Below are 21,139 nucleotides of genomic sequence, written 5' to 3'. Positions count from 1 at the left end.
GCCTTCACTCCCCACGTGCATAAATGAGCCTTGGCCACCCATGACCCTGTCTCCGGTTCTTTTTCTCCATGGAACACTTTCGATAGGTACTGACCACTGCAGACCAGGAACAACCAACAAGAGCTGCAGTTTTAGAGATGCTGTGACCCAGTCGTCTAGCCATCAACATTTGGCCCTTCTCAATATCGCTCAAATCCTCACGCTGCCCATTTTTCCTGCTTCTAACACATAAACGTTCAGGACAAAATGTTCACCTGCTGCCTAATATATCCCACCCACTGATAACCAGTGTGTTATTCACTTCACCTGTCAGTGCTCATAATGTTATGGTTGATCAGTGTATATTGATCCAAAAGTAGGCTTACATTTTAAATAAACTCTAAGACTATTGTTAAACTAGTCTTTATAGCTCCCATTGTGTATTTTATTACAACCCAACCCAGTTTACAGCATGATTTTATTTGTTTCTTAAGGTGCTATTTTAATACTTAACTACCACTTAGTTGCCTTCTTCCGGCTTTCTTTAACTACATTTATTTCTTATTCACTTCCTTGTTGAAGCTCCCTCTCTTTTTTCCTTCATTCCATCTCTCCTTATCAGAATAACAATAACATAATAAGTAGCTTTATTTTTGTGTCCCTGTGAGAGAATTATGCTGTAAATAATCTCATTCTTCAACTCTTATCTATCTGCGTCATCCAGTGAAATTTACATTATGTGTGAGTTTGCCCCACTCTTCCTTTCCAGGACATGAACAGTACCTTGGAGAGTCTGCTGAAAGAAAAGCAGGTGGAGAAGAATAAGATAGAGCACAAAGAGGCTCTTATCAGAAAGCTGAACAAAGAAATCGCTTCCCAGCAAGAGAAAATTAACAGAGCCACAAAGCAGGTGTGATGATACCTGAACCACTCCTTTCTTAACTCTACAATTTACATACATACAATAACTCTGCTATTCTTTAATGTAAAATACTTGGAAATCAACCTGATTTGTTTTATGTTGTTTGGCAAAACCCAGTGTACGCTGTACACAATGTGCACTGGGAGTGAAGAGAAAATAAATGAGGAATTCTGTGTGTATAGACAGGTAGGCAGTTATCATAGTCATATTTCAATGTTGTATTGTCCTGCTGTTTGCTAGTGCTCTAAGCTGACCAAAGAGATCCGCTCAGCAAATAACACCAAGACTGAGACTTTTGAGGAGAAGGACATTAAACTGAAGGAGCTGAAAGAATTCAACAAGAGTATCGACAAGATGCTGACTGGGGCCATGGAGGACAAACCTGACCTCAGATCAGTGTTGGAGAGATACTTCCTGCAGGTGTGAAACAATAAACACTGCATTTTCTTTAAAAGAGTCATTAAGCATGAAGTCAGGACGGGCTGCGCTTTACTCTCGTCTCACTCTCATTCCCATACAGTTATTTATAGGATTGAGGTTAAAAGTTTCCCTAACGTTCATGTTTTTTCTGCTGTTTCTCTCAGGCCAATCTGTCTCTTCCACCCCCGTCTTCCACTCCTACCAGCCATCAGAGCTCCAGGACAAACTCTGCCCGCAGCTCCGCTACACTCAGGTCAGACCGCGTGACACGAGAAGGAGATAGTACTGGTTAGAGAAATAATGAGGGCTTGTTGTCAGATGGTCATTAGTTTGAACTATTGGACTGATCATAGGATTGTGCTCAAGGAAAATTATCTCTTTTGTCCATTGATTATAACCAGTGAGCTGAGAAAGACTGGTTGAAGTGCTCCATTCTCTGATAGTGAAGAATTCCTGAATAAGATATTCGCTCATCTTTGCCTGTATGAATAAAACTTGCATGTCAGCCTAGTTAGGTACCATTCAAGGTCTTTATGCTGTCTCTGTCTGTACTGTAGGTCTCCTGCGTCCTCAGCCAGCAGCAGTCCCAGGGCCTCTGCACTTCACTCCCCCGTACTGAAGACTGTGGAACTGGGCATGGATCTGACTGTGACCTCCCCTCCTCTTACCACCTCCAGACGTTCCAGCTCTGCGAGCAGCAGCAGCAGCAGCAGAAAGTTAAAGAACCCGTAGTGTGCTGCACCTCTTTCTGATGGCTGATTTATGGACACCTCTGCCAACAACAGAAAGAGGGTTATAGTTACTTAAAGTTAGTTGTAGTTGCACAGAATAACTGTTTCACAATACTAAAATGTTTTGTTTGTGTGTGGTGTCATTCTGTATTTTTGTGCATTAAAAAGACATTTCACTTTGTAGTTACGTATTATATTTATTCATAAAAATCAAATGTAGCCTAAAGGAAGACTTGATTATTATAAAAAAAGAGTTGATGTGCCCAGCAGTTGTTGAACGACAGACATTAGTTTGATAAAACTGTAAAAGATTGAACTTTTTCTTTTAATTTAAAGCAGCAATAACTTTTATTTTGTGTTGATTCTGGTGACTGAAATAGCCAGTCTTCTTACTGATGGTCTTGTGTGCTTATGTAGTCATGTAGAGGCATCAGTATTAAATTCACACTATTTAATAACCAGTTAAAAACCAGTTTGATAACAGAAACATGATCCTTTTTTGTTTCTTCCCTGTTCTTGTTTCAGTGGGTGTTTTTTGTCTTATAAATGTAACTTATTACAAGACATCTAAATAAAAAGAAGCAGAAAATCTTTGAGCTGTTGAGAATTTGCTGCCACAATAGGTTTGGTTACACATTTACAGAGAAGGGAATCATTTTTAGATGCTTGAGTGACTCCAAACTCATGCATTGTTATGTTTACTGCCACACCCTTAATGAATCTAGGTGTTGTTTCCTGGTATGAAACAAAAGTAACCAGAGACTCCGTGGGAACAGAGGGAACACTTTCTCACTACAGATTTTACTCCTTGTTTTTGGAATAAAGCTTCAACATGCTGCTGCTGATCCTGTTCGCTGGATTTTTGGCTTCTTGTGCCGCACAGACAAGTGAGTACACTAACAAAAATCATTGGAAAATTCAATGATTTAAATTAAATATGTAAAAATGTAAATTCATTGAGTTTGTAGAAAGAAGATCAGCTGATTGAAAGTGTGGTTTTATTGGAATTTTCCCCGAGACCCCTTTGCCATTGTTACTCCGGCGGCGGCAATCATTAATCCCCAGACACAGTCCGTCCAGCCATCCCCAGTCCTGCTAACATCTAATCCAGCAGACAATGGTAAATGCAATTTAATCTTGCAGAGTGTAATTCAACTTGAAGTTTAACATGGTTTATTTGATTTTGAATTTCATTATATATACCCCACAGTTGTGGCAATCCTTGCGACTGCTGTTCAGTCCTTTCAGGAGCTAAATGAAACGACAGTTGGTCCAGTCCTGAACAAGGTAACTCATTTACCTTGTTTGCTGTCTTCACAAATTTCCATTTAAGTCAATACAGGGTTTTATATCTAATACTGTCTTTTATTCTATTGATAAAACATTCATAATACCAATTCAGTACTGATTGTGCTCTGATATAATCTGTGCAATTTGATAACACACTGTCATTATTAACTGGACAGCAGTCACAGACCTGAATATGATAAGTTTTCAATTATTTCAGCTCTCAGAAATTCTCCGGGGGTTCCGACCTGATCTGAACTTCAGTCTAACAGTAAAGAACATCACCAAAGTCTGAAACCTCAACTCACATGTTTCTGTGTTTGATCACCGGTTAGAGAGAATAATATCCTTTACAATATTACCTGGATAAGGAGGATCCTCAGTGGAGTTTTGAATGAATATTACTTCTGAAAATTCAATATGTGTATTTTTGTTCCAAGGGTAAAAAAGGGAGTGGACTGATTCATTTGCAGTTATTAATTGCAGACTTATGTTATTTTAACACTACTTTCTTTATCAGAGTCAATCAAAAGATTTTTTTCGTCTTTGAAACATGCATAACTGAATTGAAGTATCCTACTGTACCACCACTGAGGATAAAATATGAGTCTTAATTGACTAAATTAAATTGAGCAAAGATATGTGATAACTACTGAATGAGCCCTAAACTCCACTGCACTGGACTGCTGCTGTAAATTGGTTGTCTGTCACTAGATTTCTGAGCTCAATCTGAAAAATATGTCTGAAAGCTGAGTGACATCATAGTGACAGCTGTGAAATTAGTAATGTAATGCATTACATCTTTTCTATTTAAAATGCATAAATGTAGAGACAGATTTACCAGTTCCCTATTACATGTCACTGAATTCACTGTTTTGTGCCCATTTCATTGCAAATTAAAAACTTTAGTTTTTTTTTAATCTTCAGTCAGAAATGATATATTGATATATTTAATCATCTTTTAATCACCAATAGTTATGTGTGACAACATTTTACAGTGACATTTTCACTAAAGGTACTTGATTACTGAGTTGTTGTAAAATTCAATAAAAATGGGTGGAAGAAATAAATCAGTAGCTTCATAATCAGACTGAATTCTCATTTCTCATTTCATTTCACTTGTTTGTGCCACTTGCATGTTGAAATGTGTGCAGTGATTCAGAGAGAAACCAGGCTATTTTTACTTTCCAGAAACACAGCAGTTGTCTTTTAGTGGGTTTTTTGTTGTTGTTGCATTAAGTCAACTTTGATGATTTAGATACTGATCATACTTTATTGAATTTCAAGAACTCTAGATCTGATTCTCTCACAGTCAGCGCCAGTCTCAATAAACTCATGGCCGGAAGAAAACAACCGACAGACCTGACAAACCGAAGGTTATCATAAGTGACAGTATAACCGGTTTCAATGCCGGGCATGGCAACAATTTGCAGAAGATAAAGACTTTGAGCATGAATTACACCCAGCCTACACCTAAACTATCACTCATTGAAATCTAAATAGTGAGATAGTTTAGATTAGATAGAGCAGGAAGTGTACATCAGAGACATAGCAGCTGTTTATAAGGAAGGACTGCAGTCTAAAAGCAGAGACTGAGGGGATAAAAAGAAGATAAAGTTACAGATGACAAGTTGGACAATGAGGAAGACTCAAAAGAAGAAAAGTCAAATCCTCAGTGTGCTCAAAGGTCAGCAGATTTGTGTGACAAGAAAATAAAACAGCATGTTTGTAGGCCTATGTGTGAAACAAATGGTTTCAGTAAAAGATTATAATGTGAAAGGGTCTGGGCAATGTCTTGTTGTGGTTTGCCTACAAAGACAGGTACATACGTGTAATTATCCACATGATAATTATAATAAAATTAAAGAATTATGATGGATTTTTTCAAAAGGATGTAAATCTGTTTGTTGATACCTTGAAATATTCTTGCTGCAGTTCCACTTTCAGCTACAGGGGGGCAACACAGGCAGAAGACAAAGGCTTTGAGATTGGCCTGTAAACCTCCTCTACTCATGTTGCTCACATTGTTACCAACCAAAACCTAAAAATGCCTTTTCTTTTCTTTAGTTTTTAATAATACGCCTCAGTAATGTCTATTTACAGATACAAACAAATCCTGTCTGTGAGCTCAGTCGTAGTAAAATGTCATACTCGGTGACAAATGATGTTTCGTGTGAAGCAGAATCAATGTCATGGTATTAAAACAACAACATAAACCGAGTGTAGTGAGAACAGATGATGTCCAGTGTGGTGTCAGTGCTGCTGCTCTCTGAAAACATTATTGCTCCTCTATTATAGTACCACAGGCTCAGACATCCTCTCATTTAGTCCCATCAGGTTAAAAAAAAAACACTGAATAACTACCTTTCCTGTGATGCAAAAAATATCTGTTTATCAGACTGTTGCTGCCACTTTATAACCCAGGTTTTCTCTTAAAAGTGGTCTCAAAGCTCAGATCATCATTATTTCATTGGACACAAAGGTCCTCCCAGGTTTTACAGCAGTTTTACTTCAGTCCCCCCTCCAGGCATCTGAGGTCTGTCACATGATCTTCAGTAATCAGTTCATATGCACATGCAAAGTGTGGAAATTGAGTTGCATGAACATATTCATTAAAACAGAGCCCATGTCTTTCTGCTCCTGCTGAAGACTCTATTTCTATTTCTGGTTCTACTTTTCTAGTTTCTGACTATGTGACTTTTGTTCCAGTGTCATATAACTGTAATAATCGACCAACCAACAACAACCTGCAAATCAGAACATTTCTGGAAAAGTTAATGGGACTGATTTATTATTATAATGTGCATATGTCTCTGTTAGTAGTCTTTGGCAACCATGAAGCATCTTTACGATTTTAAGTGCCTGAAAACTTGGTTTCAAATGTCAAAGCTGCTGTAATATTTATTTCATATTAAAAATGTATCACCCGTAGAGAACCTCTCATCTCCCCTCACCTCTACAGAGCGAGTTAGCGTCTGGTTTTGGTGGTATGGCCACAACTTTACTGTTTTGGTTCACTCTCAGTCCTCTTGTTTCATTTTTGGCTGCAGCTGGCAGCTATTTTCAGCAAAAAACGCCACTGTACACCTCCTGCGCAGCAGTTAGCGATTAGCTGTTAAAGTTAAAAGATGAGTAAATACAGGACTTACATTCTTAGACCCAAACACAACTCCAATGGATGATAATGTTAAATAGGTATCTGTGAATGTGTAACACATACATTATCATTTTAAAAGGTGATATAGGTCAGTGTTAATATTGTTTCTGCTGCCCCCAGTTGGTAACAAAATTTCTTATTACTGCTTTAAAGGTCCAAATAGTTTAACTGATTGAATGTAGACCACTGTTAGAGACTCTAAGGAGAGGCTTCTTTCAACGCACTGATTCTACACATGCTCACAACACATTGTCAACTACAGAGCGTCTTTAAGGTTAACAGTAAAAAAAAATTCATTTTCATGTTCTACATAACTGCGCACTCAACAGACTGACCCAATTATTCTTTTGACATTTCTTCAGTGGAGCCCCCATGAAAACTGTTCACAGTGTGTAACAGGGGGACTGTTTGTAAAAAGAAATCTTGTTGTTGATGATATTGTTTAAAGTTCCAGGTCTCTGCAAGTTTCAAGCTGTCCTCAATGGAAAGCAATGGCTGTTAAAGGTATGAAATCCATCTAAAAATTTCTACCATGCTTTGAAAAGTATTCAGACACACAGTCCACAGTGAAAGGGCTTAAACTTTCACAATTACCCCGTCCTTCAATGTAATAAAAACAATGCTGAGTCTAATTGTTGTATAACTCTCACTCTGTGTGTTACTTCTGCTGGGCTGATATCTCCAGTTTCTTCCACTCTCTCCCATGCTGTTGTCCGTGTTAATCAATGTTGTACTGTTCTCCTCTTTTCCAGTTTTCCACATGACCCGTGATGTGCTGCCCTTTTAAGCCCTTGGAGTCGATCAAGCCAACATTCAGAAGACGTCCACACACTTGACCACATACTGGACACAGGCCTGATCTTCCTGCCTTCAGTATGGACCTGAGATTCCTCTTCATAGCTTCAGCTCTCCTTCTGGGGGCCACACTCACCATCTCACTGGCAGACCGCACCTCACAGTGCAAAGTCAAATGGTAATGTAGAATTTTAATTTTTTAGAGTATTTGTGCATAGTCAGCAATGAGAGAAATTAGAGATTTAAAGAGCAAGTGTTGAACTGAAGTATACTGTGGGTACTTGAGGGAATCTTTGAGTGAATTCTCTATTTACTGAAACTATTTTATTCTGCAGATGTTAATGTTCACAGAGCAGATGCTACATCTTGGACCAGCGGGACATAAATAATGCATTATGATGGTGTTTGGGTTGCATGAAATCCAGTGCAAAAGGGTCAAGTGAATGTTAGACAAGTTACTTATGAATTCAAAATTCTGTGCAGCCTGATTCCTCATGCATGTTATCTTGGACATGGAGCGACTGCAGGACTCACAAGACTCACATTAGTCATACCTGCGCAGAGAAATAGAAAGTTGTGCTGATTTACAGAATCTAAAGTGAGAGTCTCTTTTCTGATACGTAAAGTATTTTATTAATAATAAATTCAAACACTACATGAGCCTTTAACTATATCTGACAGTAACACATCTAACCTTGCTGCTCTGCTCTGCAGGTTGTTTGACATCTCGTGCCAAGATGTCTATGAAAAGCTGGTGAGCCAGATCAAGGCCTGGCAGATCAGACAAAGCTGTCTATATGAAGGAGAGAAGTGTTCATACGAGGTCAGAAACATCTCCGTCAACTAATACATTGTTGAATTATAATAAATAATAAATTAATACCTGCAAAAATAACCTTTTGAAATAAACAATGTACATTGTCTTTCATTCAAAGGTTTTAGATAGACCATAATTACTTTTTTAATCAAATATATTTGATTTTATATTTTTCCTTTAATATGTAAACATGCATCAGATATAAGAAAACATTGTACCATTTCTGGTTAACATCCCTTATTTGGAACTAATAAGTTGTATATAAACATAAATATAAATGGTTAATAATGTATTTGTAAGCAGTTATAGGTGTTTATTAATGTATTTATCAACAACTATATATGTTGTTACAATATACAATATGTATTTATAGGAGAAGTTACAATCTGTGAAATAAATGAGTTATTTCATAGATCCTTCGAACAATTAACAGAAACAAAATAATTTATCTACATATGACACCAAGATATTAAACAAGAAGATATATGCAAACTTAAACATGCAACTGCAGGTAAGTGGATGATGTAATGATCAGTCGTACCTGATGTACAGTGTAGAGAATATCCTTGTTTCTAATATTGACCAACTGAGCTTGAAATGTGCAGCATGCTATGTTTCCTGTCAGACTTGACTGAATTTGAAATGTGCTGCAGCTTGTGTCGACAGCTCCTTATCTGATCACAGCCACGCACACGTCTCCAACAACCAAAAAAGTGAGCGACCTACAGTTTCTTCTGGAGCAGTCCACCGTTTGCAAAATGACTGTGAGTGCTTTTTTTTTTTAGAGTAAACTGACTGATGCAGCTCTGAACTGTGTCTTCAATTAGCATTATTGGACTCACAAAAAACTTTGTTCAAGACCACAGGACCTCATGTAATTCATTTGACTTTGATTAAATGTTAAAACAAGAAAATGTGTATGCATCTCAGAGGAAAGTTAAAGAGGAATCTAAGAGTTGAGAGGGTTAATCAGCTTTTGTCACTGACATTCCTCTTTGACTGTCTCCTGATGTTTCTGACGTGCAGGGAGAGGCAGTGTCTGAGTTCACCAAAGATCCAGCTGAAAACAGCACAAACTACTGCAGCCTCCAGAACCTGATGGACGGTAAATATCTTTAGCTCAGAGAACTATAACACCATGACAGTGGACTTTCTCTGGGTGCTTCCTAGAGTGCAGACTATCGTTAGTTTGCCTATGTCAGTGTTTTAATCCATAAAAAGCCATGATAATGAATATCTGTGTTCTCTGTACAGGAAGCAACCTGATCAGTGCTGAGGGATACAAACAGTTCAGCAACAAGTGGATCTGTCCTGGCTTCGATACAGCCAACTGCACCTTGTCTTCACTTATCTAACTGGTTCTTAACAGTGTGTTTTTCCTGCTGTTTTCTTCCCATGTGCATCATTAAGATCTGTATTAATAGCTGCTATAGTTATATAGTTAAATAGCTGGAAAAACTGCTTTGTTATAGCATTGTAAAATGACTTAATTCAGTATTCTAGTGTTTTCTCTAAAACCAGTTGTTTGTTTTACATGAATGCAACAATATTAAACTGCAGGACTTGCTGTATTTAAGTATTGTTTGAATTAAAAGTCTTTACAATAAATGGATTAGATAAATGTGGGAAATATAGCTTTTTGGATGTCAGTCAAATGTGACAATGAGGTTTCATCATTCAACAGTTCATTTTTAATTTGAATTCAAATCTATTTGACTAATTATACATTTGCAAATGTTTTCAAGATTTTGTGAATGTGAACAGTGACTTTTATAAAATGGTACTTTGACCACTGGAGCAGCAGCACAGTAGAGAATGAAATAATAGGACACATAAAAAAAACACATATATAGTATTCACAACACGATGAATGTAAGTGTGTCTAAAATGGATACGCTCAAGTCAAGGTAAATGCCTAAAACTACATGTTTACATAATAGAACTGCGGACTGTACTGATACATAACCTATAAATTAGTGTTAATTAGAGTAATGCAATGTAATGGTTGATGGTTTAATTTGAAAAAAGAAGGGGAGACAGAAAATCAGCACTAAGCTAGAATAAAAATTGATTCTGAAAGTGTTTCAAGTTCAAAGTGTATTAATTACTGACTTTGGTCAGTTTGACATTTAAACATAGAAAAAGTCATCAAGAAAATGATACATGTGATTTAATCCAACTGTTTTAAAAAAATATTCAACTGAACTGGAAAAGCTTAAAAGGAAAGTTTAACCTTTATTTTACACATTATCTGGATGTTTTCCAATAAATACAAGGAACAAAAACAGAGCTCCCCCTTGTGGAGAGGCTGCTAAATGAGTGAGTTTGTGAGTGAGTTATAACTAAGTAGCAGGAAGTCTTTTGCCTATAAAACCTACTCTGAAATAACAAGTCAGTGCAAACGTAGCATGACCCAGTGCCTGCAGACCAACCAGATCAGTCAGATCAGCCAGTGTAATGTCTGTAGGTTGTGGTTTAATGAGAATCATTAAAATGGTCTAAATAAATTCTTACTTAACAGCAGAAACACTGAAATACACTCAAGGTGATTATGAAGTTATATTTATGAAACATGCTGCTCAGAAACCAATCCTAGAATATTGGTTGAAATGGACTATTTGATCGTGTTTGATTTGTTATTCACATATAAATATGGAATCTACCGTATGAATTAGTTGATAAGAGCATTAGACATACTTATTGAAGATGATCAAGTGTAATCAGTTTACATCTTCACACAAATCTACAAAATAAAATGTGGGCTACATATTTTTTCTATAGTTTTATTAAATCCTCATAGAAGACATTCCTTAATCTCTGTAGAAAAGTAGCATTTTTGGAAGAAAGCAACAGTTTGCAGTTTCTGTGGCCCGCTCCTTCGTTGTGAGTCATTTGAGCTGGCAGGAGTAATCCTTACAAAGGCTGTGAGCCTGCATCTCGTCACTCTGTCCATGAAAGGCCTTGTTTTTCTGCGTTCGGGGAGCATGAACGTCAACACTCGGACAGGACTGAGGCCTCCAGCAGAAAGCTGGCTGCTGAGTGACGGGGTTTTGTCTGCAACTCACTGAGTTTTACCGCCTGCTTGCGCGTCCGTCTCAGTGTCGAATTCAGTCAGGCAGCAGTAGAGCAGCATCTGGGTGAATCTGGTGGCAAAGGCTAGAAGAAGGAAGATGTGGGAGGGATAGGAAAAGAAAGAGGTAGTGGAGAGGTCAGTTACAGTAGATTCTGATAATCCAAGATGATTAATGTTGTATTGCAAAGTCACTTCCTCTTCACATGTTTGAACATGTCAAACACAGAGCAGTATATAACTAATTAACTAACTATACAGACTCTTAAATAAAATGAAAACACACATATTACTGTACTCAAACATTACATTTTCTGTACATGGACATTGGAGCCTAAAACATACCGTTCAGCTTGTGTATGAATTTGGGCCTCCTCTCCTTAGGCAGGTAAATGGCCACATAATAGACCGGCACTCCTGACAGTGCAATGCCAATTCCTATGAGAGAATTGATGGTGTCCCAATACAGAGGGACAATGACTAAGAACAGGCTGCACAGACAGTAGATGAAGGGGAAGAACAAGGTCAACTGTGGAGAGAAAAAGACACAACTCTGGTTAGTTTGTAAAACTGATGTCTTGTGTCAAATGTCTTCGCACGCAGACTGAGGATGCACATTTGCATATTGCACTTAAGTGTGGACAACATCTAACTGTGTCATTTGCTTTACAACTGTAACATACTGTATATACTTTTAACGCTTTTATACACTATATTACTGTACAGCCCACCTACACACTGGTTACACACACACATTTTAATACTTATATTGCCTATATTTATAAGTCTTATCCTTTATATTTATTTTTCTATCTCTAGTTGAACTGTTATTCTAATTATTCAAGTTCAGTGAGTTAAAGGTAACACAGGAGCTGTAGTATTGTGCACGTATGCACATATACAATGTAATGTAGGTATGCAATTATATATTCAGCATGAATCTCAACAAAGCAGCACCTTCACAGGCCTATGTCTGTCTGGCTGAGTGATGCGCAGGTAGATGAGGCCGGCCACAGACAGACCCACATAGAGCCAGTAACTGAAGCTGAAATAGTTGATGAGCTGGAACACGTCCTCCACACACAGGAAGATCAGACCCATTAACCCCTGCAGCCACGCAGCACAACGAAAAAGTGACTTATTACACAGTCAGAACATGTATTCATATATTTATCAGTTCCTGCACATTGGTCCATTGTTTACGTGTATGCATGTGAGTAATCTGATGTTCATTTGTAGTTCGGAGTAAGGTAAGCGGTCCTCACATTGAACAGCAGTGCAGGTATAGGTGTGTAGCGCTCCATGTGAATCAGACTCAGACTGTCGGGGAGGTGGCCCTCTCTGGCCCCGACGAAAAACAACCTGCGTGATCAACAAAGATGGTTATTGGTATGGCACTCAAATGTGAGTGTAAAGTCAGCACCTGTGCAGTAATTCCTGATTACCGCGAGGCAGCAATGATAGAAGCATTGAGTCCTCCGTAGCAGGACATGGCCACTGAAACAGGGATGATCCACTTGAAAGGACCCAGCACTGCATTTCCAAATGTCTGCAGGGTCAAATTAACATGGGTTATTACAAACTCTCCGCACTCTGGGCAAAGAGGTCAGTCTATCAGTGGTTCAGACCATTATAATGTCCACATTTCATTCACTCACTTCATGCAAGCAACTTCTACTCTAGTTTCTGAAGTCAGACTGCAATGTCTCAGGTCAACCCTTTCTAAGCAGAGCAGGACTATATTTAGCAGCAGAGTGACTTATCTCTAACTGTTGACTGTTGGTGTCTTACCACAGCGACAGCGTCACTGGCCAGTAGAGACGGCATGTCCAGAACCACATAGTACGCCACGTTGGTCAGCAGGTAAATGATGGTCACTATAGGCATGGAAACGGCAATGGCCAGGGGTAGATTCCTACAACAACAACAACACACAGCGGTTAATGACTCACTGAAAACCTGCAGTAAACACAATACACATGGTTCATGTCATGATATTTATTCAAGTTGCAGTTTCAACCTCCACGGCCAATTTCTCTTTCCAACTCATCCATTTCTCTGCCTTTCACTTACTTCCTCATTCAAAATTTCTAGCATCGTCAATCACAGTCACGTGCCTGTAAACAACATAGTGAAACACAACTAGCTAATCGTGATCCTGTGACTCAGTTTCACCTACAGCTCATAGAGAGGCTTTTATTGTTTTACCTGTCTGGATTCTGAATCTCCTCAGTGACAAAGTTGAGTGTATCCCAGCCGGAGTAGGAGAAGAGAGCTGAGTAGAGGGCCAAAGCTATGGCTCCAGGATCTGTGGAGGAGCCCTCAAATGGGCTCTCGAAGCTCTTTGTTGCTCCTACACAAGAAGTGAGAAGTTTAAAGCACATTGTGTAAATTTATCGTGTTTCCTCTGATGCATTTGTACTTTTATGTTATCTTACCAGAGGATATTTTCAGGATTCCTACAATGATGACGAGGAAGAGTGCCATGAGTTTGGCATAAGTGAAAATGTCCTGGACCAGAGTCCCCCACTTCACATAGGCACAGTTAATGAAGATGAGTATACCTAGACAAACCAGAGGAATAAGGAAATGAATGAACCTTCCTCTTCATGATTCAGATGTTAATATATGCAAATGAGGCCTAATACAGCTTCTAGTACAGCTTCTGCTTTCTTTATTGGTGGTATTTGCACAGCAGACAAAAAGAAATCATTTAGAAACAATGGTAAACCATGTTGGTCAGTCTGAGAACTCATTTTGAAACAAGCCGAAGCCTGCTATCTCTCAGCCTCATGCCCAGGATCACTGACCATCTTTTCTGTATCACGAGGTCCACATTCAGTATGAGGGTACAGAAACAGAAACTTCATGACTCCTGGCATTGCTGCTCTCTAACCTAAATACCACTTCTGCTAACTATATTCTTCACAGCACAAAAGCTGGCTGTAAACCACGGTGGTATTTTTACAGGACTGGACAGGCAGTCTAACTATAGCTAATGCCAGTTCCACACACACATACATACACACACACATGCCCATGTCATCCTTAATAGGTAGTACTAAAGCTCTATTTCCTGTGTATGCTTCACAATAAAAACCACCCAGTTAAAGGGTTTTTTGGGGGAGTTTTTCCTTATTCAAATTGAGGGTTTAAGCACAGAGGGTGTAGTATTGTAAAGTAAAATGATATCGTTGTGAAGCTCAGTGTGGTGAGCCGTCGCCAACTTGGCAGTCCTGATTCTACTGGCTCCCGGTTGATCCAAAAATGGGGAAAGCCGTAGAGTGGGAGTGGAAGTGAGGCGTGCTGAATGAAGCTGCCTGTGACGGCACCCACCTGTCACTCAAAGTGGCCATTCCCTTAATTATGCATAACTTTTATCTTTAATATAATCTGAGCGGGTGAGTTCAATAAGAATTCAACCCACTTACAGTTGTCATGAACATGGAGCTATAAAGGCTGAAACCGTTTTTTGTACCAAGCTGTAAACATGTTTGTTTCTGCTGTGAAGTTGGGCATTTTAATATGGGGCCAGCCTCAAGTGGCCGTTCAAGGAACTGCAGTTTTTGTCACTTGTTGGCAGGTTAGCTTCTTTTGCCATAAAGGTTAAATTAAATGCCTATTGCTAAAAAAAAAAGATAAATAATATAAAAACTGCTGTTTGATTGAATGAAACTCTTTGGAATTGTAAGTTAAGTGCTTTGTCTCAGTCTTTCTCTATGTGCAGCAGGAACTGGGGTGAGGCCTAAGTGGGCATCAGTGTGAACCTTTCAAACACTAGAAGGTAGTAAAGTGAGTTTTTCCGCCTGTATTTTCCACAGACTTTTATATTTCACAGTAGATGATTCACATTTATGGATAAAAGAACCCAACCTAGAGTTTATACTGTTACACTGTTACACTATCAGTCACAGTCTAATTCTTGCTATCTGTATGCTGAAGCTCATCTCACTCATTCAGACACAGGAGTGTTTCTTACAGAGGCAGGCTGCAGCAATAAGCCGGACAGAATCGTATGGTGCCTGGCAGGTGGGGTAGAAAGCCTCCACCAGGTAGTTGGCGAAGGTCAGTGAAATCACAGCCTGGCTGGCCGGCTCTATAAGTAGGATGGACGTCCACAGGCGGATGAAAGCCAGGAAGCCTCCAAACGACTCCAGGATGTAGGCGTAGCTGGCTCCAGACTTGGTGATGGTGGTGCCGAGCTCTGCGTAGCACAAAGCCCCAAACACTGAGAAGATGCCTCCAATGGCCCAAATGAGCAACGACAGTCCGTAAGAGCCACTGTGCATAAGTACGCCCTTCGGTGAGACGAAGATCCCAGAGCCAATCATGTTGCCGACAATGAGGCAGATTCCATTCATGAGGGAGATTTCTCTCTTCATTTGCATTTTCTCTTCTTTCCCATTATTTGGGGCCTTTAAGTCCTCGTCAGACGGAGCCCGTGAACTAGGGCATATTGTCTGTGACATGACCCCCATCTTCTGCCTTAGATCCCCCATTAGTCCAGTGCTGATGTTGAGATGAAAGGGCATAAATTAAAGGGGATTATTCCAATTTCACGTTCAAAACACACAGTTGTTCCATATAAATATGACATGATTTGTTAAATATACTTTAATGTCTAACCACACATCTTAAGACTGAAAGATAAAAACTAAATGGCTACCAGTGTTAAGTAAACAAGAAGAAAAGGTCATGCATGTGTCCATATCTCCCAGTAACATTTGTCCCCATAGTCCACTCTTTATGCATCCAGGCAGGAACAAAACATACTTAAGGTGTAGATATTTATGACATGAAAAGCAAATGTGTAAAAAGTACAAAAAGTGAGCTTACTTTATTTTTCTACTCAGAGAAGACCAACAGGTGTATTTGTTTGTCTGACATGTAGTCTTCCTCAGCTCTCAAGTGAGACATTGGTGAGATCACATCTGAGTGGTAGCAACAGGACGGTTGATGTTGCAATCCCTGCAGCCCAGCACAACCACAATGAGTGTTTTTCCAGCACCAGGCGAACTGCACTCTCGTGTTCCCCCCCATGCTATTTTTAGAGACAAGCAGACCTCGTCCCTGCCCCCAGGGAGCCAAGACAGAGGGAGTGGAGCCAAGCTGCTTCTGGGTCAACATACAGGACACAGTATGTAGACTGTATGATAGTGAATATAATGTGATGTATACTGTCATTAAAGAATATTTTGATGCACTGTAATTGTCCCAACAGCTGCTTCTCTATTACTCACTCAGACAGGTTGCTAAACACATTCTGATTATGAGACAATGGGCCTCCTCCACCCCTCCTACACAGGAGCAAGACACCCAGATTGAAAGAGACAAACAACTTCTTGTTAAATTTCTTTTTTTGTGGTCCTTTCTAATGTCTTTGTGGTTCTTTTGCTTTATTTTGAGGTAATAAAAAGGGTATCTGAGCATATTAGGAAGCACAGCTAGAGGAGAAAAAGTCAAGAGTGACAAACTGAGCAGAGTGACGGTTTTAACTTTACTTTCTACAGAAGGTTGAGCTGAGTATGATCAAAAATGTGAAATTCATTTTTCAATTGTAGCTAGAGTCGATGGATAAACTTTAAATGTGCAAGATCCAGTTAGTCTGAAGTGTTATTAAGAATACTGAGAGGTGAGGCCACTATTGAGGAGACCAAAAGAAATCAGAGGGCACATTACTTTGGTCCACTTTGAATCTAGACAGACATGCAGACACACACGCATCCCACTCATTCTGCTTGTTATATTACAATCTCAACTTCCTCTTTACTCTACGTCCCAGTGATTCTCTGATACTTGCTCAGCAGTAAAAAAAGCAGAGGGAAAAAAAAACTTTCCATGATCACATGAACACAGTCTACCAAAATCCCAACTCATAGACCACATAGTTAGATTGCTATCAATAGCTCTGAAGTCATCCTTGCACAACACTTGTCTGTACATTGTCTCACTTAATGTAAGTCATTTGCTTCAATACAAAGACTTTATGCGCGTTTACCAGTCTAACAGTCCTCCTGTCACTTACTCAGATCAACTGAGTGTATTGAGGATGTTTGCATTCTACAAATAAGGCTTCACTCTCTCTCTCTCTCTCACACACACACACACACACACGCGCACAGACGCACACACACACAGGGCTACATAATTGTGTTTTTTTAGAGAATGGTAACTGAGCTTTGCAGACAAAAGCATAATGTACCAAACAGAGAGAGGAGAGAGACCCTGCATTCACTCAAAATGAATGAATGAATGGGACTATAAATAAATCACCTCAGTAAATCCACAACATTGTTAAATAAATTCACTGATTCAGTCAAAATCTTTTGATTCTGATTATACAGAAAAAAACTTGATGTTGATGAGTGGAATTTAACTTCAAAGCCATTAGTTTTGTACCTGTGACTCTTTTTGCTCAACCAGCTGTTCCTTAGTCTCACTGAGGGAAAGACGAATGAGAACCTTGTTGACCATCCTGATGACAACAGAACAGTAAGTGTAGTGTAAAGTTGGTCTATAAGTCTATAATCTGGATTAATAATTACTGCTAAGTGATCCTGGGGATATTGTAGGACATGGAAAGCGGCGGTGCGCTGGGCTGCAGGGCTGTGGTAGGGGAGCTGATTTCAGCTGGGTACGGCTGCAGGCCCATCTGCTTGTTGTCATGCAGCTTGCGGACGACGATGCGGCAGAAGTCTTCGTTGTGCCGGTGACAGTTGTCCAGGAGCCGTCGGACCTTGGCGGTGCGCGTGGCCTGGTTTATCACCAGTTCATAATCCTCTCGCATCAGCATGGAGCGGGAAAGCAGGGCGTCCAAGCTCTGGTTCAGACAGGCCTCTGTCATCTGGGAGATGATATCCTCGCGCCGCGTCGCAATCCACTGGGCGATCGGGCCTTGTAAGGGAGGGGAGTGCTGTAAGGGAGGAGACTGCCGCAAGGGAGGAGAGTAATCTGCCACAAGTGAGGAGGGAGAGGTGTGATCAGTTTTAAATATTAGCATTTGAGAAATATATTATCATCATCATCACCCGTTTCATCCATTATGCTTTAACTGCTAATACCTTGTTGCTGAGGCTGCGGCTTCAGGGTAACGTTATTCAGCCGTGTCTCGTAATCAGTGACGTGCTGGCCTGTTTCGATGGTTTTGTTCAAATCATTCATGGGTCTGGCAATCTGGCCGTTCAGATTGTTGTGATCCTTCAAAGACTCAGGAGGCTCCAGAGTATGAGCTAAGAATGACGCTGGAAGCCCCTCTACATCAGAAAGAGTAGAAGAAGAGGTGTGATGTACCCACATGGAAAACAAAGCTTATATTATATACATAATACATTTTTACCTAAAACCTGATGTGTGCTTTGTTTCATATCTGAACTCATCTATGCTCTTATGATCTAGTCATGCAATGCATTAAAATGTTTTATTTTAGAAGAAATACTCTCTCAGCAGTATTATACCAATATAAAGTTCTGTTACAATTACCTTTAGAGGGTGCCACATTGCTGACAGTGAGGGGGCCTGGTAGGGATATGTCTGTGTCCTGGGAGGAACAAGAGCCAGAGCCTGAGGTGGAGCTCTCCTGTGGCAGAACAGTGATGTTTAATTTACATTTCCACACAGACATTAAAGGTCCAGTGTGTAGGATTTAGTGGCATCTCCCTCACTTTACCCTCCCCTTGCAAGCGCAAAGGAGAAATTGTGATGGCTGCTATACACCCTATCTAGAGCCAGTGTTTGGTTTGTCTTTTCAGAGCTACTGCAAAAACATGGCAGACTCCATGGATGTCAATATAAAAGACTCATTCTAAGATAACAAAACGATAATGATTCTAGTTTTCAGGATATTATACACTAATGAAAGCACAAGTATGAATATTATATATTATTTCTGCCAACAGATTCTCCATGTTACACACTGGACCTTTGATAACACCAACACAAAACCACACAAGGCTTAAATGTAGAAGTGCATCCCCAATTATCACTGTTCATGTTTTAGACTTTGTCCTGATTTTTCCAGACATTTCAGCTACCTACCGGCCAAGGGCTGTGCCTGTCCTTTAGCATGTTCAAGGGTCCCTCCCCACTCCTCTTCTCACACATTGACTGGGCTGAACAACAGCCTGATCCCCGCCTTAACTGAGGAGGAAGACAAGGAAAAGACAGGAATGAGTCATACTGACAGTGAAGATAAGTAGGGAAAAATAAAATGTTAAGAAAGTGTTTAATCAAATATGCCAAAGCCAAAAAACACAAATTTACAAACCCTCAAATACAAGAAAACACTGACCGCACAACACACAAGTGAACGTATTCTTTAGATTTACAAAAGCAGAAGGAATGACTAAACTAAGTCAAACAGCTTGTGGAGGTGGTTTCATGTATCCGACCACACTAAAATATTCACTCCACTAGTTCCTACATTTTGCCTTGCTGGCTTCAAGTGTTGCTCGTACTGAAGGGCCCTCCTGTATATCTGAATATAAAGCTATACACCAAAGACCAGTACACAAAAGCTATTCTATCAGCTATAAGTAATACGTCAAGACTATTTATTACTAGCATAAACAATTAAAACACAACAAGAAGGTGCTATTACTCCCAAATTGACTGACAGGTGTTTTAATACAGTGGTAAACTGGACTTTGGGGACCAACAGAGAGTGGGTTGTAATTTATAGTGATCCAAGTTTGATCATTGAAGACTTTATAATCTTGAAACCTAAAAATAGAAAATTTGCTCAGAAGGGATTCCTTAAAATAAAATCATCTCAAATTAGGGGGTCTGTGCTCTAATGTGAAACGTCTCATACATACAAGCACTACAAAATAACACACAATACACCCCAACTTAATATTAATATTAATGTTTTCCATTGTCGTTTAAGGCTTGTTTCCATCAGTAATGTTTGTAAACAAGAAAAAAATGCAACTATATTTTTAACTATGATCAGCTGAGAGTTGTACTTACAGAGTATGGTAACAACTTACAACTAACAGTTTTAAGTACTGAAACTGGAAACCGTAGTCTCACTCACGTGCACACACACACACACACACACACACACACACACACACACACCAAGAAAAGAGGAAGGATATGTTCAGGGGAAATTATGAAGTGAACATTTTGACCGGTCATCCTCTCTTAGTCACAGCACAATTAAAATTGTCCCAAATTACACAAAGTTAACATGTGACCTTCATATTGAGTATTTAGCATTAGCTGTGAAGTAACAATGTATTTAGGAACAGGGAGATTCCTTTCTTCATCTATATAGAGTTTATTATTACCTAACACCACCGAGACAAGGTCCTCAGGCGGTGTAATAATCATCGTTTCTAGGGAAAACCAACTAAGAATGTGGGTTTTGTTTTCTTTGTTCAGTTCTGTTCACTTACAGAAATACACACGTTTACTGCTTTGAGGAAGTTAACATGTGGAGCTGTAGGGAACACCTACAGTATAAGCCGAGAGATAAAACTGCTTCTGTAATGTGAGGTGGTAAATTAGTAAGTGAAGAGGAACTGGTTGTTTGTTTACCAAGTAAAACCCTCGCTGGTCTTCTGGCTTTTTCTCCTTCTAAAAAAAACATGTTGTTTTGAATGTTGGTCAAATATCCCTTCGTGTCCCTTTTGCGCATGCGTTGGTGTTGTCTGCCAGAATCTGTCATGAACAGACTTTTTCCAGTTTTAAGGCTGGATTTTTGATACACTTTTTAGATCTTCGGTGTTCATTTTTAACTACATATTTTAACTGGATGAAGGACTTTAGTCACTGGATCTTAAGGTATCAGAGAAACGGGCTGAGCTAATGTTAGCGGCAGTCACAACACTTCATGGTGTCCTTTGTCCACCAAAACAAACAAACCAGCCACTGAAACACGTTTTTAAAGGTGAAACTGCTTTATTCAGTGTTTTTAGTGGTTTTAATCAGTGGGTCTGTTTGTTTTGGAGAGGAGGAG

The 21,139-nt window shown here is 39.4% G+C and overlaps 4 protein-coding genes across 7 annotated transcripts in view; 2 read left to right on the top strand and 2 right to left on the bottom strand.

Annotated features, from left to right (window-relative positions):
• The window catches only part of ccdc39 (coiled-coil domain containing 39), an 8,987-nt gene extending 6,795 nt beyond the window's left edge, over positions 1 to 2,192 (top strand). Inside the window, exons 17-20 of the mRNA XM_035670932.1 lie at positions 749 to 889; positions 1,142 to 1,321; positions 1,486 to 1,574; positions 1,879 to 2,192. Coding sequence (XP_035526825.1) covers positions 749 to 889; positions 1,142 to 1,321; positions 1,486 to 1,574; positions 1,879 to 2,053 — 585 coding nt within the window. The 3' untranslated portion in view covers positions 2,054 to 2,192. The remainder of the gene's footprint in view (positions 1 to 748; positions 890 to 1,141; positions 1,322 to 1,485; positions 1,575 to 1,878) is intronic.
• A 544-nt stretch (positions 2,193 to 2,736) lies between these two features.
• Positions 2,737 to 10,151, top strand: wu:fc46h12 (uncharacterized protein LOC568958 homolog). 3 transcript variants are annotated; one of them, XM_035670539.1, is made up of 9 exons: positions 2,737 to 2,939; positions 3,071 to 3,172; positions 3,263 to 3,339; positions 3,560 to 7,000; positions 7,249 to 7,469; positions 8,006 to 8,114; positions 8,762 to 8,872; positions 9,135 to 9,213; positions 9,363 to 10,151. In XM_035670539.1, exons 5-9 carry the CDS (start codon positions 7,372 to 7,374, stop codon positions 9,461 to 9,463), a joined length of 498 nt encoding a protein of 165 aa, XP_035526432.1. In that variant the 5' UTR covers positions 2,737 to 2,939; positions 3,071 to 3,172; positions 3,263 to 3,339; positions 3,560 to 7,000; positions 7,249 to 7,371; the 3' UTR covers positions 9,464 to 10,151. The 3 variants fall into 3 exon arrangements, with proteins under 3 accessions (XP_035526432.1, XP_035526431.1, XP_035526433.1); XM_035670538.1 differs by having other exon boundaries at positions 3,560 to 7,469; XM_035670540.1 differs by having other exon boundaries at positions 3,021 to 3,172; positions 3,560 to 7,469.
• Positions 10,152 to 10,323: 172 nt separating this feature from the next.
• On the bottom strand, positions 10,324 to 16,177 carry LOC118334582 (Y+L amino acid transporter 2-like). The gene is made up of 10 exons (XM_035670536.1): positions 16,015 to 16,177; positions 15,158 to 15,687; positions 13,617 to 13,742; positions 13,387 to 13,531; positions 12,970 to 13,093; positions 12,624 to 12,727; positions 12,444 to 12,540; positions 12,136 to 12,285; positions 11,524 to 11,707; positions 10,324 to 11,264 (listed from the first exon to the last, which is right to left on the bottom strand). Exons 2-10 carry the CDS (start codon positions 15,675 to 15,677, stop codon positions 11,170 to 11,172), a joined length of 1,545 nt encoding a protein of 514 aa, XP_035526429.1. The 5' UTR covers positions 15,678 to 15,687; positions 16,015 to 16,177; the 3' UTR covers positions 10,324 to 11,169.
• Positions 16,178 to 16,744: 567 nt separating this feature from the next.
• The window catches only part of LOC118334781 (receptor-interacting serine/threonine-protein kinase 2-like), a 10,413-nt gene continuing 6,018 nt past the window's right edge, over positions 16,745 to 21,139 (bottom strand). For both annotated transcript variants that reach the window (XM_035670845.1, XM_035670846.1), the window contains exons 8-11: positions 19,213 to 19,314; positions 18,658 to 18,754; positions 18,240 to 18,431; positions 16,745 to 18,129 (exon numbers count right to left, since the gene is read on the bottom strand). In XM_035670845.1, coding sequence (XP_035526738.1) covers positions 17,726 to 18,129; positions 18,240 to 18,431; positions 18,658 to 18,754; positions 19,213 to 19,314 — 795 coding nt within the window. In that variant the 3' untranslated portion in view covers positions 16,745 to 17,725. The remainder of the gene's footprint in view (positions 18,130 to 18,239; positions 18,432 to 18,657; positions 18,755 to 19,212; positions 19,315 to 21,139) is intronic.

The sequence above is a fragment of the Morone saxatilis genome, unplaced genomic scaffold, assembly GCF_004916995.1.
Source record: "Morone saxatilis isolate NCDOM2014 unplaced genomic scaffold, NCSU_SB_2.0 Contig23, whole genome shotgun sequence".
NCBI classification, from domain to species: domain Eukaryota; kingdom Metazoa; phylum Chordata; class Actinopteri; family Moronidae; genus Morone; species Morone saxatilis.
This window is presented reverse-complemented; position numbering and strand designations above follow the sequence as displayed.